The 26,150-nt window shown below is 38.0% G+C and overlaps 1 protein-coding gene and 1 long non-coding RNA gene across 4 annotated transcripts in view; one reads left to right on the top strand and one right to left on the bottom strand.

The window, feature by feature from the left end:
• Window positions 1-14,596, bottom strand: part of ENPEP (glutamyl aminopeptidase) — a 78,639-nt gene extending 64,043 nt beyond the window's left edge. The window contains exons 1-2 of the mRNA XM_020887924.2: window positions 13,712-14,596; window positions 381-522 (exon numbers count right to left, since the gene is read on the bottom strand). Of these exons, the coding sequence (XP_020743583.2) occupies window positions 381-522; window positions 13,712-14,346 (777 nt within the window). The 5' untranslated portion in view covers window positions 14,347-14,596. The remainder of the gene's footprint in view (window positions 1-380; window positions 523-13,711) is intronic.
• LOC110133759 (uncharacterized) overlaps window positions 1-26,150 on the top strand; it is a 259,888-nt gene that overhangs the window by 94,080 nt on the left and 139,658 nt on the right. The window lies entirely within an intron of this gene.

Here is a 26,150-nt window from a genome sequence, read left to right as displayed (position 1 = left end):
ATTTTTTTTTTTTTTTTAGAAACCAAGAAGACTAGGCCCCTGAATATTTTTAAATCTGTAATTCCATTCATTTGCCTTTAATTTGTCATGATTAGGGGATTCTTTCATTTAAGCAGAGCCTAGCTGACATATGTCTGCTGTATCCATTCTTGCTTAGGAAACCCAACATGGTATTTTGACTAGATTGTAATATCTTGAATTAAAGATTCCTAGTACTCAAAGATAAGAGATTGCCCAAATGTATTTTCAAGCCTCTAAATAAGCTATTAGAGCACATTTATTTTAGAATTCAGTAGGTTCTCTCATAGCAAATCAGGAAATTTACCTGATATTATAAACAAACTATCTGCATAAATTTTAAAAGAATTTAAAATACTCACCTCCACTGGCATATTTGAAAGTGCCTTATATTCTTTGGAGTGGACAATGGATATTGTATACGTTGCCTTTTTGTTGGGCTCATCAAAACAAGGGAAGGATTTCCTGGCATCTGTTGGTTCATGATCAGTGGCTGCTATGCTCCTTGGAAACAAACAAACAAAATATATGTTGCCTCTTCTGACAGCCTCTATTCCTATAGAAAACAGTCAACTATGTAATCAACTCTTGTATTTCTTAAAGCAAGTGTCCATCCAGAAATCTATCAAATAGTTGTCGAAGTTTTCACTGGAATTTTTAGGTTAACAAATGAAAACTCAGAAACTGCTTTGGTTATTTTATATGAATACTTAAGTATTTTGGTCCCATAACTAAAAATCTGTGATGAGCAAAAATCAGTCCAATTTATGTGCTATCACTGTTTCCATCCTAAAGCTATCAAGTGACAAGTAAATAAACACAAAGCCAAACTCAAAGGCTTGCTTGTAGCTGTCCTTGTAAGTGTGAACAGCTGTGTTCTGTCATGGAGTAGAGGAGTATATTCTAGAGTCACAGATCCTGTCCCTAACAGCACATTCTTTCTTACTTATGTTACACCAGGGACAAAACCCTTAGTTTCATTTCTATGCAAAGCAGTCCCTGAACAATCTCCCAGTGAAGCAATCTTTGGCCAGATTTAAAACCCCTTTTGGAAAGAGGCAATATTCTTTTATGGCTTTAACTAGGCATATACGTTATTAAACTAAAATGTTACTTTATAATGTTTCCATCATTTCAAAGTGGGACTATTTTTTTTGAGTAATTGCTCAAAAAAATCAATGAATATATACTTTTTATATGTAGTTATAGTACAGTAAGATTGTACATTTGCTCATTTGAAGACTAAGCAGAGTAAAAAGTATAAAATAGAAACATATTCTATTAATGACATATTCATTAATAATTTATATAAGAAAAATATTTTGTCCTTCAGAATTCTGAGGGATTAATGAAGGTATTTCATAAAGAATAACAAATTATTACATCCTACATTCATCCAATAAATATTTGTTAAACCCACTCTTTCATACACAGACACACACATACATTTACCAAGTATCATTCTACATACTGAGGATATAACAAAGGATAGATAGATAAGGAGAGTCATAGAGCTATGTAGAAAATAAAACAAGGAAAGTGACAGAGAATGACCCAGGAAAAGTGGTGGGCAATATAAGGTAGAGTAGTCAGGGACAATCTCTTGCAGGAGGTGATGGTTTGCTGAGATCTAAATGATGAGAAAACCCCAGATAGGTGAAGATTAAGGAAAATGTGTTTCTTTAATAGAGGGAACAACAAGTGCATAGTTGCTAAAGTGGAAAAGAATTTACTGTGGTTGAGGACCTGAAAGATGTCCAGAGTAGCTGAAGTACAGTGAACTGGAGGGACTAAATGATCAGCAGAGGCCATGGTAAAAGTCTGCACTTTATTTGGATTCAAGGATGCATCATATACAAAATTTATCTAAAAACTAATACGTCATAGGTCAACATTCATCTACAAGAAATTAAAATATTTTTGAAGTTCCTTTTAAAACCCTCTGGATATAAAAATTACTTGTTAAAAACTTAGCCAAGAAAACTAATCTCTGAAAAATAAAGCTGGAAAAGGGCTGTCTTTTGGGATACTGTTGACTGAGGGGACAACTTTCTGGGATGATTGAAAAAAGTCTATACTTTATTATGGGTGTGATTAACAAAGATGTGTACATTTCTCAAAATTCATTAAATTGTTCCCATTACATTTGTGCACTTAATATATATAAAATCTATCTTAAAATAACTGTAAATCAATATTGAGTTTCAGTAGGTAGGTTTGGATTGTTCCAGTGATATGAGTTAGCAATGAAAAAACAAACTTTTCTATATTCTGAGTTTGAGCAAATTAAAAAAAAAAAAAGAAGAAGATGACAGAAGGCAGGTTTCTCACTGCTGGGAAGAGAGTTATAAATTTGTTTTTAAAAAAAGGAAAAAAGAAAAAAAAGGAGACCAGACCTTAAGACTGAACTGTAACTGAAGGATCAGTGTAAATTCAATGATTTTTTTGTAAATATGTAAATGGACATAAAAATATACAAGACATGTATTCCCTATCTTTGTCCGCTGAACAGGACTAGATGAAATAACATGCTTATAGCAGTGAGCACAACTAGTTCCTGTTACCACTCTCCAATAAAAGGACCCAGAACTCGTCACAAAAATTATATCAATGTTTAATGTTCTGGTTCTGATAACTGTACTGTGGTTTACGTTAGAAAACGTTCTATACTTAAAAAACATATACTGAATGTGAAGAGATAAAGGGAGACAATGTTTCAACATAGTCTAAAGAGAGAGACAGAGATGTGGGGCTGTGGGGAAGAGAGAAAATAGGACAAAATGTAAACCATTGGTTGTGTTCCTACAATTCCTTATATTATTATTGTAACTTTCCTGTTAAGTTTGAAATTATTTCAAAACAGAAAGTTATCCAAACAGTCCCAGTATTACTGATTAGTTTTTGTGATGATAACAGTTTAACTAGTCAATCGAAATTTCTAACACCTGAGACTGTTAAGTAAGTGTTAGTCGCTCAGTCGTACCCAACTCTTCACAACCCCATGGACTGCAGCCCACCAGGCTTCTCTGTCCGTGAGATTTTCCAGGCAAGGAGACTGGAGTGGGTCGCCATTTCCTTCTCCAGGGGATCTTCCCAAACCAGGGATCGAACCTGGATCTCCCGACTGCAGGCAGATTCTTCACTGACTGAGCTACAAGGGAAGCATGAATCTCAAATACATCGGACCATAAAGAAACTTGTACACTTTCCCAGAGTACTGAGGGTTTATAATAAGATTCACTAGCTCCAACTCCATGTTTAGTCAGCCTGTTTTTTCTTCTGAATTCTTCCGGATTCTGATTTCTTTCTCAGACAAAAGAAAAGGAAAAGTTACTCTCTGCAAGAATGTTTCAGTTTAGTCACATCCCAGAAATAAGCCAGCCAACTAATTTGGGAATATGAGAGAGAGAGAGAGAGAGAGAGAGAGAGAGTGTGTGCAGACGTGAGCATGTGCGTGTGCATGCACCTGCATGTGTGGGGGAGGTGGCGTGATGAAGGAGTGGAATAATGCTATTCTAAGCACAGCCATTGGGTAGTTTTTCAAATATTTGGTTTCAGTGTCTGTGCTACAGTATGTACTCCTAAGCATCTAAGAATTTTCCATTCTTTGCTCACAATCTCTCTTTAAAAGAGATTGTACTTGATTGTAGGGGAAAGATGCCTTACTATCTTACAGTACATCAGAGCCCACCTTTGGAAGTGGAATGGGGCGGTATTGGTGAGATCTCTGTGTGGTATGTTTGGTCCATGTTGGTGGTCTAGTGGTCCTGTCAGCAAATGTTAATTACAGCAAGTCCCACTCAATCATAGTGATCTGCACTACACTGGTATACATATAGTGACATTCATCAACCAGAAGGGCTACAAAATGTGGATTTCTGTTTTGTTTTTTTTTTCATTTTTAAAGTTCAGAGCCTATGTGATTTTATGGGGAAAACCCTCTTCTAAAAGTAAAAATTCCTAGATTCTAATCCTACTCCAGCCCTTTAAGTGTGATTTTGTGCAAGTCACAAAACCTACTATTTCTTAGTGCCTTCATCTATAAAACCTGGTTACCAGAGCATGCATCTAGCCTTTCCACAGAGTTATAGGGGAAGGAAAAGTGGTAGATCACATGTAGTAATGTATTAGAAACTCCCTTGAAATTTGCACAACAGTATTAGAATACACTTTATTTTCTTTCCTATAGAAGGCTAACTATGCTTTCTGATATAGCACTTTTCACAACAGATTTCAAAATATATTCATTAGGCAGAAATATCTGTACTGGAACAAAATCACTTTGTGTATAAATAGTATACAACTATATATACAAAAAGCAAGACCCTTCTACATGTTGCTTACAAGAGACTTGCTTCAGAGCTGAAGACACACACAGATGAAAGTGAGGGGATTAAAAAAAGATATTTAATGTACATGGAAATGTCAAGAAAGCTGGGATAGCAATACTCATATGAAACAAAGTAGACTGAAAATAGAGTCTATAACAAAAGACAAGGCATTTTATAATGATAGAGGATCAGTACAAGAAGAGGCTATGAACCACAAAGAAGGCTGAGAGCCGAAGAATTGATGTTTCAAATTGTGGTGCTGGAGAAGACTCTTGAGAGTCCTTTGGACAGCAAGGAGATCAAACTACTCAATCCTAAAGGAAATCAACCCTGAATATTCACTGATGCTGAAGCTGAAGCTCCAATACTTTGGCCACCTGATGCAAAGAACTGACTCATTGGAAAACTGACTCTGATGCTGGGAAAGATTGAGGGCAGGAGGAGAAGGGGATGACAGAGGATGAGATGGTTGGACAGCATCATCAACTCAGTGGACTTAACTTTGAGCAAACTCCAGGAGATAGTGAAAGACATGGAAGCCTGGCGTGCTGCAGTCCATGAGGTCACAAAGAGTCGGACACAAGTTAGCGACTGAAGAACAACACATATGAACCCATTATAGCAATACTTAAATATATAAAGCAAACAGTAACAGACAAAAAGAGAAATTGACAATAGTACAATAATACGTAAGGACTTGATCACATCACTTACATCAATGGACAGTCATTCAGATAGGATTGTTAGACAGAAAACCATTAAGAAATCAGTGATCTTAAATGACAGCTTGGACTAGTTGTGCTTAATATGTATCTGTAGGACATTACATCCAAAAACAGTAGAACACATTCTTTTCAAGAGTGCATGCAATGTTCTCGAGGATGTATGTTAGGCCACAAAACAAGTCTAAACAAATTTAAGAGGACAGAAATTATATCGAGCATTTTTTCTGACTACAGCATTATGAAACCATAGGTATCATTTACAGGAATAAAAATGAGAAAAAAACCACAAACAGGTGGAGACTAAAAAACATGCTACTAAAAAAACCCCCCGTGTTTCAATCAGGAAATCAAAGAGGAAATCAGAAAATACCTTGAGAAAAATGAAAATAAAAACTATCTATCTATGGGATGTAGCAAAAACTGTTCTAAAAGAGTTTATAGAAACACATGCCTACCTCTAGAAACAAGAAAAGTCTCAAATAAACAACCTGAAAGAAAAAGAACAGAGCCCAATGTCAGCAGAAAGAAGGAAATAATAAAGATCAGAAGGAAATAAATAGAAACCTAAAAAAAATAGAAAAGATCAATAAAACCAAGAGCTGTTCCTTGGAAAGATAAACAAAATTTATAAATGTTTAGCCAGATTCACCAAGAAAAAAGAGGACACAAATTAACAAAATAAGAAATGAAAGAAGAGAAATTATAACCAATATAACAGAGATTAAAAAACATGAGAGAGTATTATGAACAGCTATAAAGCATAAAGCAATAAATTGAACAACCTAGAAGAAATGGATAAATTTCTAGAGACAGAGAATCTTCCAAACTGAATTAGGAACAAATAGACAATCTGAACAGACCAATTTAAAAAAACTCCTAGCAAACAAAAATCCAGGACTAGACAGCTTCACAGGGGAATTCTACCAATATAGAATGTATATATATATAGAGAGAAGAGCTAATATCTATCCTTCTCAAAGTATTCTAAAAAAATTAAAGAGAAGGGAACACTTCCAAACTCATTCCACAAAGCCACCATTAATTTGATACTGAAAATAGGCAAAAACAGTACAAAAAAGAAAATTATAACCCAATATCTCAGATGAATATAGATATAAAAATCCTCAACAAAATATTAGCAAACTGAATTCAATAATAAATAAAAAAGATCAGACACTATCATCGAGTAGGATTTATTCTAGGGATGGAAGGATGGTTCAAGATCCATAAATCAATCAATGTGATACACCACATTGACAACAGGAATACAGAAAATACAAATAATAAATGTTGGTAAGGATGTGGAGAAAAGGGAACCCTGGTAGGACATTGGAGGGAATGTAAATTGTTACATTTACCAATGTCACTGTGGAAAGCAGTATGGAGGTTCCTCAAAACAATAAAAATAGAACTACCATATGATCCAGTAATTTCAGTCCTGGGGATCTATCTGGAAAGAAAGTGAAAACACTAATTTGAAAAGATAGATGCACTTCAATGTTCATAGCCATAATATGAAAACAACCCAAGTGTCATCAACAAATGAATGGATAAAGATGATGTGGTGTACGTGTATACAGTGAATATTGCTCAACCGCTGAAAAGAATGAGAGTGCTATTTGCAACAATATCTATAGACCTGAAGGGTATTATGCTTAATGGAGTAAGTCAGACAGAGAAAGACAGATATTGTGTTGTCACCTATATGTGGAATCTAAAAAATAAACAAATATAACAAAACAGAAACAGACTCACAGATATAGAGAACAAGCTAGTGGTTACCAGTGGGAAGAGGGAGGCAGGCCGAGGCAAGATAAGGGGAGGGGATTAAGAGGTGTGAACCACTATGAATGAAACAGGTGCTCAGGATATATCGTACAGCATAGGGAATATAGCCAATATTTTATAATAACTTTACATGGAATATCATCTGTAAAAATATTGAATCTCTATACTATAAACCTGAAGCTAATATTATAAATCAAGTATTCTTCAGTTTTTTTAAAAGGCCCTATTTGTATATGCTAAATTCCATCAGAGTTACTAAAGTTTTCTAAATACATGCAAATTTGAAAACAATGTATATGAGATAGCCGTACAAAACCATTTCAGACGGTGACTTCTTTGGAGAGGTGTTATTCAGTGATAAGAGCTTCTTTTTAAAATTAGATGAATTGTTTTGCAAATTTAATGGAAAAAGCCTGGCTAATCACAGAACGCTCAGGAGTAACTCTTGGGTATGTCCTGAATAATTACAATGCTAGGCAAAAGTGCTGAGGCAGACCATTTTTCTACACGAGCCTCTCCACTGTCATGTTAATAAGTCACTTACTAGACCCAGCACATTAAAAATATAATTCTATGTAGCCTGTTAGTTTTACAAAAGGGAAGGCATTCCTCTGACTTCTCTGAGTGTGGGAGATTAAGGTAACCTCAGAGAAAGCTGAAGGGAGAGGAAGTGATGATGCAAGCACCAAGCCGTTCACTTGGAATCAACTGAAAATAAAAACAACTGCTTGACGGCCTCATAAATCATCTGGCACACCGTTTCCAGTGAAGCCTGTCAGGCTGCGTTCAATAGTTTAATAACTTGAGCCAGCAAAGTGAACAGCAAGGTCTGGGTGAAAACTTAAACAAAGGACTTCTGATGCAGGTGAGGCAGCCACAACTAGCATTGTGGCTTAGTACAGGGTTCCAGAATTAAGTACAGGAGCTGATCAGTGCAAAACAACCCATTTAGATTATTATCCAGACTCCAACCTATTTTTGGGGTGGTTTGAGCCAGTTAATTATTTTATTTTCCAATGGTTTTTTTTCTAAGTGGAGGATACTCGGGTAAAATTTCTTTTTGTTTCCTTGCTTTCAACATAAAGGAAATGACTGTGCATCCTGCAACAAGTAAACAAGGCCCCTCCAATCTGTTCTTTATTGATAATGGGCATACCAATAACTTGACATAAAAAGTCTAAGAATATAATGAATAAACCAACATACAGTTAAAATTTCAAGAGCAGAACTACAGTGAGTATACATATCCATGTGTGAGCATATCACACACATACACACACACACACCCATAATTATGACCACCCCACTGATTTCTTTTCTGCCATGTTTCCACTTAACTCTTACATCTTTATCACAAGTCCTAACCTTGTGCTTCAGATTTATTTATCCAAATGCCTTCTAGACATCTCTTCCTAGATATCTAACATTCAGCACATCTGACACAAACTCATGGCCTTCCCTTCTAAACCTGGTTCTTCTATTTCTAATATCAGTGAAAGGTGGGCTATCAGATCAGACTTCTGGAGCATCCTTGATCTGTAACTTTAATTCATCTCTTCCCTGTAGCCAACTAGTCTGCCAGTCCTGACTATGTTGCCTCCAGATTGTTTCCTTCATTGTATTCTCTTCTGTCTGTCCTGAAGTCACTCTCCTACCTGATCTTTATCATCTCTTTCCTGGCTACCTGCAGTTTCTCTCATATACTCACGTATAGATTTAGTTCTTTTCTCTCCATGTAAATAGTCATGGGTTAACATTTTCTTCATAATGCCTCTCATTAATTAATTATCCTTACTTTTTTTCCCAATGGGTTTTCCAGACTTATCTCTAGTTAGCCTCTTCATATAAACCTCTCCTGCAAACGTATTTCTTCTCCTTAATCTGCTTTTTTGACTTAGTGCCTTTCCTTTTTGCCTGCTTTTACCTTATTACCTGTCTCTGCCTATTGAAATCCCACCATTACATCAAAATTCAGCTTCAATCCCAGCAATACTGTTGTTGTTCAGTTGTGTCCAACTCTTTGCAACCTCATGGACTGCCGCACACCAGGCTCCCCTGTCCTTCACTGTCTCCCACAGTTTGCTCACAGTCATGTCCATGAGTCAGTGATACTACCTGTCTCATCCTCTGCCAAAACCCCAGAAAACCCAAACTGAAAACTGTCTGTCCTTCTTTAAGTTCTTGTTGTAATTCCTATCAATTCCAATGATTGTCAGCCCTTAAAGTAAGAAGATGGCATTCCTAAGTCAAAAAAAGAGATTTTACCAGCTCCTCTTGCCTTTGACATGAGATGGGGAGAAAAAGAACCAAAAGAAGTTTTCCATGCCTAGTGGGGAAGTGAAGGCGTCGGTGGTGGAAACCGGATTCCTTTACAGGAAAGGAGCTGTGGCGATGCAGTGGGTCCCAGAATTTGCCAGAGCACACTCGTTATGTGAGAGCCTACGTGAAACTGCCTCTATACATTCATTCAGTAATAGTTAGGTTCTCTCTGTGGGCTAGGTAGTGAACAAGAGAGACACAGAGACCCCACTCAGAGACCACAGACGATTCCACGGTCATGTGGTCGGGAAACTGCATACTATGGCTGCTTCTAGAGGTTTGTCATGAACTTTATCATATAAAAGTCTCTGAAAAGTCCCACCATTAAAAAAAAAATCATTTTGTATTCAGTATTATTTCCCAAACAACTTTGGCTACAGAATAACTCCCCTTCTTTTTTTTGGCAATATCTATTAATGCCTTCATGCAACTAGAACTCTGTGGAACAGATAATTAGGAAATGCTGTGTGAGAGCAATCCAGATGTAGAGAAGGAAATGCTGAAGAGGTGAGTAGAGGGGATCTCTGAGAAGAGACTAACTGGGAATCCTGTGTAACTGTTGAGAGTGTTAAGAGGGTTTAGTGGTGTGGGCCGGAAATCATTCCAAAGGTTTCAGTCCTTTGAAGTGGTTTTCCTCAGACCCAAAGGAACAGACCAGATGGTAGAAAAAGTAGCTAAGTTTCTCAAACCTTCTCCTCCCAAGCCTCACTACAGCTCTGTCCCCAGTGAGATGGTATGGTTATTATAGCTAGGGAACTCTGAACTGGCTCTACCTTCTTCTCCAAGTCTCCATTTGCCTCTGAATTTTGACGGAAAGAAGCTCAGACAGTGGTCTCCTTTCTGTGAAGTCCAAGTCTCCATTGTATTTACAGAAATCAAGTAATTTTGGTTATTACTGAGTGCATTTATGTTTAGTTTACACTGTGGTTCCAACAGTAATATCCCATACTACACATACTCGATCCCAGAGTTAATTTTACAATAAGGCAGAAAAGCTAGAAAATATAATCTTGACAGTATACACAAAAATGTATTACTGTGATGGCATTTGAAATTGTATAAGCATCAAATATTACAAAGTTCACTATATGCTATGAAAGAATGGTACTATTCCCCCTGAACTCTTGTGGTTCTTCTCTGCATTTTGTATGAAACCCACTGGAGACCTGCATTGTCAAAACATTATTGAAAGAAAGAAAAGAAAGAAAACAATACACTTTTCTCATACGCTTGAAATATTTCATAATAAGAAAAACAAAAAGTATTCCATTGAGCCTAAATGAGGTTACTGAGTATGTGCCAGAATCGTTCCAAAATCATGAATGCAGTACAGAACTGGCTGCATCTTGTGTAATATGAGAGCCTCAACTGCTACCAATGAAAACAGACAAACTTGGGGACACCAGTCCTCCAAGGGAGCCTAACTGACCACTGGCCTTCCCCCCACCTTGCAGTCACTTAGTATTTCTGAGTATTTTCTCAACAGCTAAGTTTCAAAATGTCAGCTCTCAAGTGTATATTTTATTATAAAATTAACTCATATGGTAAAATAATCCAAAGATTCAGAATGAATAATATATGTTAGCATACAGTAATTTTTATACATATGAAATACATAACAGAAACTTATGGGTGGAACTGTGTTCCTTATTTTTTGGCCTTCCTATAGTGTATAGAATTTTTATAAAGTATTTTGATGGCTTTACTCAGATGCAATTTTTATTGTTTTCACAACCCAAGAAGCAATTTTAAACTCTTAGCAATAATCATTTAAAATTTGACTTGTTTTCACTTTACACTAACAGATTTTTAGAATCTCTTGAAGGTAGATGTTCTTTAGAGGTAGATATATCTTTAGATATTCCTTTTCCTCTCCCAAATTGCAAACACTTAAATCATTTTATTGTTAGTGAGACTCAGAGAAATAGGTACTTTATTAATTGTTTGTGGAAATATAATTTGGGACACATTTTTGAAAGTCATATACATATACATAAGCACATGCACATGTGTTATATATGTGTAGATGTGTGTATACACACACACACACATGTGCTCATACATACATGCTGCTGCTAAGTCGCTTCAGTCGTGTCCGACTCTGTGCGACCCCATAGACGGCAGCCCACCAGGCTCTCCAGTCCCTGGGATTCTCCAGGCAAGAACACTGGAGCGGGTTGCCATTTCCTTCTACATAGTTTGAGCCAATTTCCTAAGAATTTTCCTATAGAAATATGAGAAAATATTATCCCTAGTTTTTTAAAAGGCTGTTTATTACATTTTATAGGTGTTTATAGGTAAAAAAAAGTTGGAGCGATTGAAGTGCCCAAATCTAATGGGAAAGTTGAATAAGTTACATTATATTCAGACCATGGAGTATCGTGTATCCACTAAGTTATGTGCAGAAGAACACCAAATAAATGTTAAAGTGTTGATATATTGTAAAAACATGTTACACAACATTATATAAAGCATAATAATGCTATGTTTGTGTCCAGAAAAAAATGACTAGAAAACTAATTGCCTAAATACTAACAACTACCATATGTGAGTGATGTGGTTATAGATGGATTTTTCTAATAATTTTTTGATTCTCAAGTTTTCTGTAGTGAATGTCTCATTAATATATTTTATGAAATAACTAACCAAAATAAATGTTACACGTTTCTTGACATATTTTTACTTTGACCCAGCAATTTTATTTTTCAGACTACATCCTAACATAAGGAAATACACTGTAAATACACTTACAAATGTACTTACAGCTATGTTCTTTCTGACTTGTTTATAGTAATAAAATACTGGAAGCTACTCAAATGTCTAGCAATAGTGAATTGGTTTTAAAAAATAACAGTGCATTCATGCAGTGGAATATTGCTCAATCTTTAAAATCAGATTCTTGAAAATATTTAATAAAGGGAAATGCTTATAATATATTCAGTTAAAAGGCATATGGATGGAGAGATATGCAGAGATAATTTAATTACAATTTTGATTACCTAAAAAAATTAGAATATACATTAGCATGTTAACAGGGCTTACCACTGGATGGTGAAATTATTTATACATTCTTTTAATTTTCCTTTTTATAATTTCTATGCTTTCAACATTTGTAATTTTTATAAATAGAAAAACATGTAAACAATAAAGAAGCTTGTTTTATTGCTAGTAATATTAATATATACTATATAAACATGATCCCTCCAAATATTTTTTCAAACTATCATTTCTAGTCTACTCAGTTTAATACTATACCACACAATAAGAATGTTTTAAATATTTTATTTTAATCCCTTGGTCTTTCTGATAAAAAACAGGAAGCATTTTGATCAAAAGATTTGCTTTGCTCTATAAAATGCTTCAAACAACATAGGAAAGGGATATTCAGAGGGCTCGCCTTAAACTTTCTCTAAACAGTGATATAAGGTTTCTTTTCCTTTTTTTTTTTTTAGAATGTAAATACTTTGTGTTGTATATACCAAGTTTGATTGATTACCAGATATTTGCTTATACGTTTTTAGTTGCCAACCTTAGTTTCAGTTGCCAAATTTTAAGGTTTCTTCATTATTCACTTGTTCAGAATCTAAGGAGGTAAACGTCAAAACAGTTTCAAGTTCAGTGGTACCTCAGGTGTAACCTTCCTCTCTGATGCAAGAACCATACCCACAGGGTGAAGGTTTTTTTAATTCATTGAGAGAATTTATGTCTTTGACATAGCTCTAAGTAATAGCCTTTAACTAAATGAAAGACAAGTAACTATTTGTCTCAGGAAATGCAAATATATATACAGGTATACTTGAAGGGCTCTGTGTGTGGGGATATTTTTATGTCCTTAATTGCTTAATATATTTTTTTTTGTCACAAAAGACTTAGCATTAACTACTGTATACTGCATGGTAGATAATAAGCCCAAAGATTTATCCATGTGCTACTACTGATGCATGGACTCAATGAGTATTTATCAAGTAAAACATAGTTCTGGCTATATGAGATGAAAAAGACACAGCTGTACCTTTCTTAAGTGAAAACACAAAGACAGTTACATGAATTTTATATACTCTTTCAGTGTTTAGTCTCCAATAAAACAAAAAATTATAATTGATATTTACTGATTTTCACTTAAATTTAGTGTGATATCATTTTAAAAGTTCAGCTTAAAATCATTGCCTCATAGCCCACAAATATCACCAGTGAAATTTACCAAAAACATGTATTTTTAAAGTTTTAGGTAGTTACATAAATATTAAGAATAAAATGCAGTATATTATGATTTTTCCTGATGAAAAAAAAGGACTTACACTGATTTTTTGGACTCCATGCAGCTCATTCAATAGTTTCAAATTTTGTGATAGGCTTTGAAAACACAACAGGGCGAGTTTTTGCTTCCCAGAGGAACAGGCAGAAACGCAGTCACGTTTAGATAAAGATCAGGCCATGAAAATAACTGAAAGGTGAAAAGAGGAAAGGAAGAGAAACGGGAAGCAAAGATAAAAGCTTTGGAAAAACAAAGCAAAAAAAAAGTTTTTTTACTTGGTTTGTCCTTTCTCCACGTATGTCGTTCTGTAAAATCCCACGAGCGAGCCGTTCAGCCAGCCGGCGAACTCCATGATCAGGTGGTAGGGACCCTCGCCAGCGTTGGGCGCAAGCTCTTCCTCTGCTTCCACCACCACATACTCCTGCTTCTTGTATTCGAAGCACTGCCTGACTCGAACCTGCTCCCCAGACGGCCTCCGCAGCACCGGGAGCTTGGTGATCCTCGTCTCCCGGAGATGTAGCCACAGGTGCCTGGTGAGAGAGCTCACGTTGATGGAGATGTCCACGCTGCCTGTGTAGGTGTCCTCCTCCATCAAGGGCTTCACCTCGAGGTCGTAGTGCACGGGGCTGATGAAGTCCGGCAGCCGGAAATCTTTCCAGCCTCCGCTTTCATCCTCACTGGCAGGGCAGACCCCCTGGTCCTGTGGAGGGCTGGTAACGGGAGGCAGGTGGGAAGGAGCCTGGGTCGTGCCCTGTCCAGTCTCTGTGGAGCCACATGATCTGGTCAAACCCACAGAAAGTCCTACTATCACTCCGACAGCCACCACCACTGCGCAGATAATGGCCACATGTTTCGTCTTAATGCAGTATCTCTTAGAGCCTTCCCAAGATGATCCCTCCTCCAAGATCATTTTTGTTTCCAAAGTCAAATGTTACACATGAAAGGATGTTAAATTTAACTAAGTAACGTCAGCAGCCCTTTTCCAGTTGGAAGTAATTCCCTGGTTTGGCAGTCTGCTTTCGCCTTTCGTAAACCTCTGTCTGGCTTCTTGCGTCCTTTCCTCTGCCTTCACGTTCCCACTAGCCACAGGATGAATGTGGGAATAAGGGGGTGGAGTAAGCACTCCAGAAGAGGGGCTGAGCTGGAGGAAGAAGGCTGACGAGAGCATTGCCACGGCTCCTCTTATAAACAACGCATCCCTCACCCCACCCCTCCTGCGCTGGAGTGAGTTAAATATAAAACAGGGCTTAGCTTATCAGCCAAGGGGAGGATGATCTTTTGCCAAAGCTCTGTCAGCAGCTTTCAGGGAGAGAGCATTTGGGAAAGAGGTGTGCTTGTGATAGAAGAATTCAACCTTGGCCACTGAGTCACAGTCTCTGTGCATCTCAGTCACAATCTCAGATTGTGCCCTGTGTGCACAATCTCTGGCTCCTAGTCAAAGCGCTCCTTGAATTTCAGCTATTTTTCAGGTAACTTGCTAAAGAAGCTGTGTTTTCTTTTCATTTTTTTCCCCTCATGTAAGCATTCAGATTCTGTCTTTTGCCAAAGCTAGATCCTAGAATTCGGTGCTCAGTATGATACATAAATTCAGGGACCATGTAAGTACTCAGTAAATATTTCTTGAATTGGTGGATTAACAAAACATGGCCAGGTTACCATAAATCAGTTGATGCTGGAAAAAAAAGAGAAGGAAACATGAGACATTAATCAAAGCAATACTGGAGCTGAAATGCTTAAAAATAAAAAAAGAGAAAGGGAATGGGTTGAAAGGACAGAAGGATATGGAAGATAAACTTGTTAGCTTAGATAACTAAACTATGTTAAACAGTCTGGTCTCAGTGAGATTGAATTCTTATAACCTTGAGTATGGTAGATGACATTTGGAGCAGAATCCAGATGCAAAACTTGGCCTTTTGGAAAGATCTGTTATCTGCCCAAACCTATTGCCTATATATGAAAAGGTCAAGATGATGAAAATAACAATAATTGACTCCCATTGTTGTGAGTACTTAAGATGTATATACACCCAAGCCTTCTCTAATAGTAACAGTACAATCACAAATATAAAAATTTGAGAGCTTTCTGCATGCCAGGCAGTGTACTAGGTACTTTAAAGAAGATCTGTCTTACCAACAACTCCATAAGATTGGTACTATTACAATGCCCATTTTAGAGACAGAAAGACTGACATTCAAAGAGGTTAAGTCATTTGCTCAAGGTCACAGAATTGGAGTTAGGACTCAGTCTGAGTCCAAAATCCAAATATCTAATTATACTGCCTATCTTCTCTGAAGAGGAAAAATATTTAACAGTTAAATAACTAGGAAAAACTTGGTCAGTATTTCCCAACGTATAATCCATGGATATTAACAGATATACTTGCAAAGCAGGCAACGCTGGGGTAGATAAATTTAATAACATTCTTTCATTACCTTCCGTTCTTACAGGGCCTCCAGGTTGCATTACCATCTCACCGTGAGTCTCCCAGACATTTCTGCCTTTAGTTAATGAGAAAGCTTTGGTTTGGTGAGGTACCTTTTGGGGCAGTCTTGAAGGTCTTCTGTTCCTTGAAACACACTCTGAGGGTCTTGTGTTCCACACTCTGAGAAATGCTGCCTTAAATGGTCCCAAATTATAAACACGCAGAAAAAAAGAGAAGATTTTAAGAATGAAAGGGTCCATTTTGCTCTGTACATTTCTATCATTTTCATAAAAATAGTATAAAAGAAATAAAGGGGAGACAATATATTTTTCTAAATTATAGGTACACCTTGTTATTTATTAATTTCACATTCTGAAGCAATCCTAAACTTTTAAAATTATAGTATGTTTAGCTTTGGTAAGTCAACTTCCTGAATGTTAGACTTTAAATAAATCCCTTTTTTTAATCAGAAAGATCATCTGATATTTTACTAAATGTTTCAGAAACATTTTGATGTGTTCTCCATAAATTAAAAGCAAGATGTAGAATAAATTTATCTCAGCATAATGACTGAAAATGAAAAGGAAAAAATTTGGAAGGATGTACATAAAATTATATTAAACTGGAAGCATTTTTTAAAAAATCTCAGCTAAACTCTTAAGCTCAACTAAAACTCTTGAACTCTTAATCTTTTCTAGAAAGATAGCAATCTTATCACCAGCTCACATGTTTGGGCTAAACTGAACAAAGAAGGTAATATACCTTTGAAATAAGGTACACTTCAGGGAAGTTGAGAATGGCCACCTGAAATTAAGTATCTCGGGGTTCCCAGGTGGCTCAGTGGTAAGGAATCTGCCAGCCATTGCAGGAGCCATAGGAGATGCGGATTTGATCCCTGGATTGGGAAGATCCCCTGAAGAAGGAAATGGCAACCCACTCCAGTATTCTTGCCTCGGAAATCCCGTGGACAGAGGAGCTTGGTGGGCTACAGTGCATGGGGTCGCAGAGTAGGAAAGACTGAGCACATATGCGTCAAATGTCTCTCCTACTTTGCCTGAAATCCATAAGGAATTCACTATTTAAATGCATTTTTTTGTTAGAAGAAATAAAATAACTTAAATCCACTTAGTGTGTGTGCACACATCCATAAACTTTTAGTCTAAGGCCCAGTTCTGGCCACAACATCTAATGAGATGGTACTAATAAGTACCAGCCTAAAAGAGCTGCCTACATCCACTGAAGGGTGCCACATCTTACCCATATCAGCGTATTGGGGTTGCCCGATGTGCCTGATGTGATAGAGGTAAAGTGTCCAGCCAGGCAAGTTGGAGTAGCAGAGCCAGCAGGTGCACTAAACACATTTAGGGTCAACACACTTGGGTTTACCAAATATAAAGCCCCAGCTTTCATAATTAGTAACACTGCACTTTACTGCAGCAGTGCCTGCTGACCTTCCTCTCCCTGACACTGGAATGTGGAGTCTGTGGCAGGAGACTCTTGATCTTGAAAGCCCTTGTTCCACATCCGATCCGCAGTGAAGGTCAAGGTAGCCACTAGCAGGACAGAGAGAGAGAATCTACTCCTGCAATAAGATCAACAAACCATCATAGGCACTCACCTAGATTAAACAGTTTATATTGACTCATCTTGTGTCAGAGAGTCTTCATTACATATAATTAATTTGAAAAGGCTACCTCCAGTCAGTTTCCATTTAGGTTCAAGCCAGTGGAGTGAATGAATGCACAGCTGTTCATTGTAGACCCTAGACCACACTATCCCTCCCCCACAGCTTTTGACACTGGGTGTTATCAGCTTGTATCCCAAGTACAAATACAATCTTCCAAATATGACCTCCATAAATGTTCATTGATTGCTTGTTGAATAAACAAATGGATGGATAAATAAAAAGGAGGAAAAAGAGGACATAACATAGCAGAAATGTTGAGGTAAACTCAGTTCAAATTCCAAGAATGACTGTAAAGGAATTCCTTGGAGGTGAGGGCTTGAAAAACATTCCTGATCTTGAGAAGATGAGCAACTTCTTGGCTAATTCCTTCCCATAGCAGGTAGATTGATGCAAGAGACTCAATACTGAATCATGCTTAGTTGTTCAGTCATGTCCAACTCTTCATGACTCCATGGTCTATAGCCTGCCAAGCTCCTCTGTCCATGGGCTTCTCCAGGCAAGAATACTGGAGTGGGTCACCATTCCCTTCCCCAGGGGATCTGCCCAACCCAGGGATCAAATTCAGGTCTCCTGCATTGCAAGCAGATTCATTACCATCTTAGCCACCAGAGAAATCCATAATAACTGCATACACAGTGTGTACCCCACGACCCCACCCCGCCTTTTCACTTGGAGCTTCAGTTTAAAGCTCTTCTGTTCAGTTCAGTTCGGTTCAGTCGCTCGGTCATGTCTGACTCTTTGCGACCCCATGAATCGCAGCATGCCAGGCCTCCCTGTCCATCACAAACTCCCGAAATTTACCCAAACACATGTCCATGGAGTCGGTGATGCCATCCAGCCATCTCATCTTCTGCCATCCCCTTCTCCTCCTCCCCCCAATCCGTCCCAGCATCAGGGTCTTTTCCAATGAGTCAACTCTTCACATGAGGTGGCCAAAGTATTGGAGTTTCAGCTTCAGCATCAGTCCTTCCAGTGAGCACCCAGGACTGATCTGCTTTAGGATGGACTGTTTGGATCTCCTTGCAGTTCAAGGGACTCTCAAGAGTCTTCTCCAACACCACAGTTAAAAAGCATCAATTCTTCAGTGCTCAGCTTTCTTCACAGTCCTACTCTCACATCCATACATGACCACTGAAAAAAACCATAGCCTTGACTAGACAGACTTTTGTTGGCAAAGTAATGTCTCTACTTTTTAATATGCTATCTAGGTTGTTCATAACTTTCCTTCCAAGGAGTAAGCGTCTTTTAATTTCATGGCTGCAATCACTATCTGCAGTGATTTTGGAGCCCCAAAAAATAAAGTCTGACACTGTTTCCACTGTTTCCCCATCTATTTCCCATGAAGTGGCTACTGGATCTTCTGTGTCTCTTGGGTGCTATCAGCTCACCTAAGAACTAGGAGCATCTCCAGAAATACTGTCAGCAATTTACACTACAGTGTGATTATTTGACTGACTCTCTTGTTAGTCAATGAAAACTGAATGGTTCAGGAAAGCAACAAACAAAAATGGCAAGATAGAATCATACTGGATGGAAGAAGCAGAATCTGTGAATTGGGCTATATTATATAAGGAGCAGGGAGAATCAGAAGCAGTTTTTTTCCATCCTGCCAAAGCATCTCTATAATCAACCATGTCAATTCTATAAATGTCATGGTCAGTCCAAGTATCTCTAAACTTTAAAGGTTTAGCTGGAATTTAAAAGGGGGGAGTGCCATTCCATTTGACTTCACCAACCATGCATTCTAAATCCAAATTGGTAATGTTCGTTGTGATCCTGGTCAATTATATTTTATTTTCCTCAGGAACATCATCTTTTGTTCAGCCTCAGGAACTGTTTTACAAGGTTCAATTGGTTTTTATTTTCTTACTCTCCATTTTTTTTTCTTACCCATGACCCTCACACTTGAACATCCCTCCACCCACCCCACCCCCAGCCCACTCCTCAACTGATTTTAAGACTAAGTGATCTCAGCTAACTTCTTCCATGAGCTGAAAATAACTGTATACATCAGGCAGAAAGTGTTCATCAGACCATCTAACTTTTGTTGGTTGGTAAAGATGAATTTGTCCAATGACTAGCACAATAAGAAAAAATACACAGTAGGGAAGACAAGGAAGAGAGAAGAAAAAGTGGGTCAACAGGCAAGGAAGAGTAGGAAGAAGAAAAATTTTCAGAGAAACGGATGAGGAGAATAAATTTCCAAAACACATTCAAACATCAATAAAAAATGAAAATCAATGAAATAATACATTTATGTCTTCTCTATTTTTGTCATTTCCAGACTGATTTGAGAATCCTTTTGTAGGATTTTCTGGACACTCAGACTGTGCTCATGGTATTCTCGACCCACGTAGTCCAATTTGAGCAATAATCACATTCCTGTTTCTCATTTGGATTGTTCTAGGGAAAATTGTGCACTTTACCTGCCTCTGAAAAAAGTGCCTATGGGCCACTTTTTTCTTTCAGTCATTCAACAAATATATACTAACTCCATAAATATTTCAGTTCAGTTCAGTCGCTCAGTCGTGTCCGACTCTTTGCGACCCCATGAACTGCAGCACATTAGGCCTCCCTGTCCACACCAACTCCCAGAGTTTACCCAAACTCATGTCCATTGAGTCGGTGATGCCGTCTAACCATCTCATTCTCTGTCATCCCCTTCTCCTCTTCTCTTCAATCTTTCCCAACATCAGGGTCTTTTCAAATGAGTCAGCTCTTCGCATCAGGTGGCCAAAATATTGGAGTTTCAACTTTAACATCAGTCATTCCAATGAACCCCAGGGCTGATTTCCTTTAGGATAGACTTGTTGGATCTCCTTGCAGTCCAAGGGACTCTCAAGAGTCTTCTCCATCACCACAGTTCAAAAGCATAAATTCTGTGCTCAGCTTTCTTTACAGTCCAACTCTCACATCCATACATGACCACAGGAAAAACCATAGCCTTCACTAGACGGACCTTTGTTGACAAAGTAATGTCTCTGCTTTTTAATATGCTATCTAGGTTGGTCATAACTTTCCTTCCAAGGAGTAAGCATCTTTTAATTTCATGGCTGCAATCACCATCTGCAGTGGTTTTAGAGCCCCAAAAAATAAAGTCTGACACTGCTTCCACTGTTTCCCCATCTATTTCCATGAAGTGATGGGACCAGATGCCATGATCTTAGTTTTCTGAATGTTGAGCTTTAAGCCAACTTTTTCACTCTCTTCTTTCACTTTCATCAGGAGGCTCTTTAGTTCTTCTTCACTTTCTGCCATAAGGGTGGTGTCATCTGCATATCTGCATATCTGAGGTTATTGATATTTTTCCCAGCAATCTTGATTCCAGCTTGTGCTTCTTCCAGCCCAGAATTTCTCTGCATGTACTCTATATGTACTCTGCATATAAGTTAAACAAGCAGGGTGACAATATACAGCCTTGACATACCCCTTTTCCTATTTGGAATCAGTCTGTTGTTCCATGTCCAGTTCTAACTGTTGCTTCCTGACCTGCACACAGATTTCTCAAGAGGCAGGTCAGGTGGTCTGGTATTCCCATCTCTTTCAGAATTTTCCACAGTTTATTGTGATCCACACAGTGAAAGGCTTTGGCGTAGTCAATAAAGGAGAAATAGATGTTTTTCTGGAACTCTCTTGCTTTTTTGATGATCCAGTGAATGTTGGCAATTTGATCTCTGGTTCCTCTGCCTTTTCTAAAACTAGCTTGAACATCTGAAAGTTCACGGTTCATGTATTGCTGAAGCCTGACTTGGAGAATTTTGAGCATTACTTTACTAGTGTGTGAGATGAGTGCAACTGTGCAGTAGTTTTGAGCATTCTTTGGCATTGCCTTTCTTTGGGATTAGAATGAAAACTGACCTTTTCCAGTCCTGTGGCCACTACTGAGTTTTCCAAATTTGCTGACATATTGAGTGCAGCACTTTCACAGCATCATCTTTTAGGATTTGAAATAGCTCAACTGGAATTCCATCACCTCCACTAGCTTTGTTCGTAGTGATACTTCCTAAGGCCCATTTGACTTCACATTCCAGGATGTCTGGCTCTAGGTGAGTGATCACACCATCGTGATTATCTGGGTCGTAAAGATCTTTTTTGTATAGTTCTTCTGTGTATTCTCGCCACCTCTTTTTAATATCTTCTGCTTCTGTTAGGTCCATAAATATTTACTTTTAAGAAAATATCCACTGGATAAGGAATTCAAGGATAAACTTTAAAATGTGGACATTAAAAGAAATGTTAATAAATACTCTTTAAGGCATGTGTGTATACTCCTGCTTTGTTCTTAGAATGTGAAAGTTTTGAAAATATTCATGAAAGCAAAGAAAATAAAATGAAAGGATTTTTATTATTCTTATAATTTTATTTTTTCTGTAATTCTATTAATGCTTTTATTATAATTTTAAACTGCTTTTATATTCGGTTCTCTGAGGTACAATAATACTTTGGGAGACAGTGGCAGGACTTGGAAACAGCAGAAGAATAATAGTGATAATATAGTCTAGATTTCTGTTCTGATAACTTCAAAATTATCCTTATCTGTTGTCTCAGTGTACTAAAAAACAGCTCTATATTCTGAGTTTTAAAACTTCCTGAAATGTTTAATTCACTCGACAGTTCCTTTCAGCCTTTTGTAGCATCAAAATTCTTGGCAATATCTTATCTCTCTTCTCTCCTATCTGCAGAAATCTGCAAAAATAATGTTGATGTAGAGAAAATATCTTACATAATGTTCTTTTATTCCATAAGGAATCCAAGTGAATTATACTAGTAATGATGATTTTGGATCACGTTCCCCACAGAAATTCTCATAGATTCATTCTTCATCTTAATAGTAATCATTTCTTTCAAGAAAGAGCATGTAATTTTCCAATTTTTATTTCTTAGCACTGGCTGTTTGGTTTGAAATTTTCTTCATTACGACATTAATTTTAGCAAAGATGTCTTTAATTTTTGTTTTCTCGGAAGTAAAGATTTTAACTGCATTAGTGCTCGTGTTAGATTCTTTGTGACCCCATGAGGCTCCTCTGTCCGTGGGATTCTCTAGGCAAGAATACTGGAGGTTGCCATTTCTTCCTCCAGTGAATCTTCCTGACCCAGGGATCGAACCCACATCTTTTGCATCTCCTGCATTGTAGGTGGATTCTTTACCACTGAGCCACCAGGGAAGCCCCTTTAACGTCACTAAGATGATCCAAGTCATCCATGTGAGAAACAAACATGTTATTTCTTTGTTAGACTCCCTTTTCTTCATGTATCTTCTGTTTTTCACTTATTACTTTCTTAGTATGCTTTTGTATTAAACTGAAAAATTGTCCCATTAAAAGATATCCATGTTCCTAATTCCTGGAACCTAGGAATGTTAGCTTGCATATTTTTTAGAAGTTTTTGTAGATATGATTAAATTAAGAATCTTGAGATGAGGGCATTATTTGGGGATTATTGGTATTAGGATAGGTTTTGAATGCAATCTCACATATTCTTATAAAAGGGAGGCAGAGAGAGATCTTTCCCACTGACATACATGTGATGTGAAGATGGAACAGTGGAAAATTTGAAGATCCTGGTCTTAAAGATTGTAGTGATGTAGTCACAAACTGCAGAATTCTGGCAGCTACTAGAAGTTGTAAGAGGCAAGGACCAGATTCTCCTCTATAGCTTCTGGAGAAGGGGTAGCCTGCTGACACCTTGATTTAGGCCCTGTGATACCGATTTTGGACTTCTGGCTTTCAAAAATGTGAGAGAATGAATTTCTGTCATTTTAAGCTACTAAGCTTGTGGTAATTTGTTAGAGCAGCCACAGGAAATTAATACAACAGCCTTTAGATATTCATTCAACAAATATATATTGAGATCCACAACATGCCAGATATTTTCAACTGACGGAAAGCACTAAATAAGAATGCAAAAACAGTCTCAGAGCAGAAGAGTTTTTCTCAAGTAGGAATAAGGTTGGAATAAGAGAGAATATTGGCTTTTTGGACAATGACATATTCTCCTTTCATCCACTTCTGATTTTCTAGAGATACACTTCAGAACTCTGTTTTTGTTCTTCAGGGCATATGTAGATTTTACTCAAGGTTTTAAAGGATCTTTAAAAACATTTATTTGACTGCAGCCTGTCTTTGTTGCAGCACACAGGATCTTTCTTTGTAGACTCTCTAGTTGTGGCCCACAGACTCAGTAGCTCCATGACATGTGGGATGCTAGTTCCCTGACCAGGGATGAAACCCACATCCCCTGCATTGCGAGGTGGATTCTTACCCAATGGACCCCCAGGGAAGTCCCCTTTTAAAGGATTTTTATGCATTTATTTTCCAATTGCCTTCACCATGGAACATTTGTAAGAGGATTGATAAATCGTTTCTTCAGTGAATAGAATATATGTGTTTCTGTATAAACATTATAACTCCCACTGAATTTATCTGAATCATTTATTAAATTACATCTGGGGAAAATTTACATTTGCTTTTGATTTGGAAGGTTTACTTCTAAATGCTTTTTTGGTCAGTGATATTGCAAGTCCAAGACAAAATAATACTATTTCTTGTGGATGGCGTGAATCCCTTCTGTCTTCTGAATGTTTTGCCTCATTTATTTCTGCTCTTGTCATTGACAGTAATCTGGTGAATTATTTAGCTTCTGCATTTGGATACTTTCCTTTGATATCTTGATTTTCATTATCTTTTAAAGGGTTTTCAGGTGAATTTTATTCTTGGTTTATCTGATATCTTTTGCATCTGTGGCTAAGATATTTCTATGCGTATGAGGCAAGGGTTGGACTTCCCACATGGATCAGCCAAAAAGAACTTGCCTGCAGTGCAGGAGACATGGGTTCAATCACTGGGTCAGGGAAGATCTCCTGGAGGAAGGCATGGCAACCTATTCCAGTATTCTTGCTGGGAAAATCCCATGAACAGAGAAGCCTGGCATGCTGCAGTCCATGGGGTCGCAAAGAGTCGGACACGACTTAGCGACTGAACCATGATGCTCTCTAGTAACAAGAAGTCTGGAGTTAGGGAATAGCATCATGATTTGGCACCTCAATAATGTCTTCAGGAAACTAATATGTACTTATCTTTTCATTCCATAATCTTTATTGTGTGGTCCCAAGCTGGTTGTCTCAATTCTGGCTGTGACAATCATTTTCAAGATTAAGAAGTGGAGGGAGGAAGGAAGAGTAACTTCTTTTTCCCTTCAGAGTTCTTTTTCTTTTATCAGTGAAGATAATAATTTCCCAGAAGTCCTCAGCAGTCTGCGTCTAGAATTTCATTCAGGAGTCCTGATTCACTTGGCCCTTCTGTAGCTTTACCTGCCGGAGAGGAATGTGATAGAAATTACTGACCCGAATCAACACCAACTTAACTCTAGAGCAGCTTACATTGCTGGTGCAAACTCAGGATATTTGTTGGCAAATAAGAGGAGAAGCAGCTGTTGGCTAGGCACCAGCACAGCCTCGATAGATCTTATCTCTGGAGAGGATCAGGACAAATCTGAGAAGGGCAGAGAGTTTGTACTTCTTACTGTGTTCTATCTGCTGCCTCTATCCTCCCAACATCTTTACTGGTTTTCTGCTTTGTTTTTGTTGGGGTGTTTTTTCGGGGGAGGGGGGCGGTTAGGGCGAGGCAGGTGGGGCATAGGCCAAGGTGGGGAGGACTCTCCTATTTCCTATCTCCTCACAACTTTCTAAAGTGATCTCATGTTGCCATCACACTATGCAAAAATCTTCAGTATGTCCCATTCACTGACAGGATCAAGTTCATGGCATGGTATTCCAAGCCCCAGTTCCCTTAACTCCCAAAGGTTCATGACATCTTAAATTCCTTTTTCAAATTTACCCCCAGGCCAGACTGGCCAACAGATTGTTTTGCAAACACACAGTACCCATTGCTATCATGATGCATTTGCTGGTGCTGATGCTCCTGCCTCTTCTCCTTTGAGTCATTCTCAGGACCCAGCTTACCTCTCTTCTCAAGTAAGCAAACATTCCCTGACCCAAATGGACCAAATTGGTCAATCCTTCTTTACCTCCTATAAACGCACTTGATGTCATTAATTTGTCATTTATTTTTAGTCCAGTCCCCAAATGGCCACTTATGCTGTGTATTAGTAAACACAGTCCAACTGCCCAAACCAGCAGTACCCATCTATCTACTGTGTTGTTTATTTCTCACTCAGGCTATATCCAAGGTGGATATTTTTGTTCATTGACTCCCCTGGATGGCACTCCATTTAAGCAGTAAGTCAGGAATTTAGGTTCTTTCCATCTTGTTTTGTTTCTCTCTTCAATGTATGACTCCAAGGTGGCCGTAGGAAGAGAAGAAAACATGAGAAACGCATCCTGGACTTTTGTTATCTTGGCCTGAAAGTTGCTTTCATTCACAACCATTGGCCAGAATTAGTCACATAACTCCGCAAAAAAGCAAAGGGGCTGGGGCAGGCAGCAACAGCTCAAGCCTTCAGGAGGGGAGCTTTGGTGGTCAGCTAGCTGTGTCTGCCTTCTGCTGGCCTCCCCCCATCTTAGGGTGAGTGTTGCTAGTATGCACAGTGACTCAGAAGGAGAAGGTCATATGTAGGAAAAAAACAAAGATCGCTGGGCCAGTTGCTA

This window comes from Odocoileus virginianus, chromosome 21, assembly GCF_023699985.2.
Source record: "Odocoileus virginianus isolate 20LAN1187 ecotype Illinois chromosome 21, Ovbor_1.2, whole genome shotgun sequence".
Taxonomy (NCBI): domain Eukaryota; kingdom Metazoa; phylum Chordata; class Mammalia; order Artiodactyla; family Cervidae; genus Odocoileus; species Odocoileus virginianus.
Note: the sequence above shows the minus strand (reverse complement) of the source record. Positions and strands in the feature narration are given on the sequence as shown.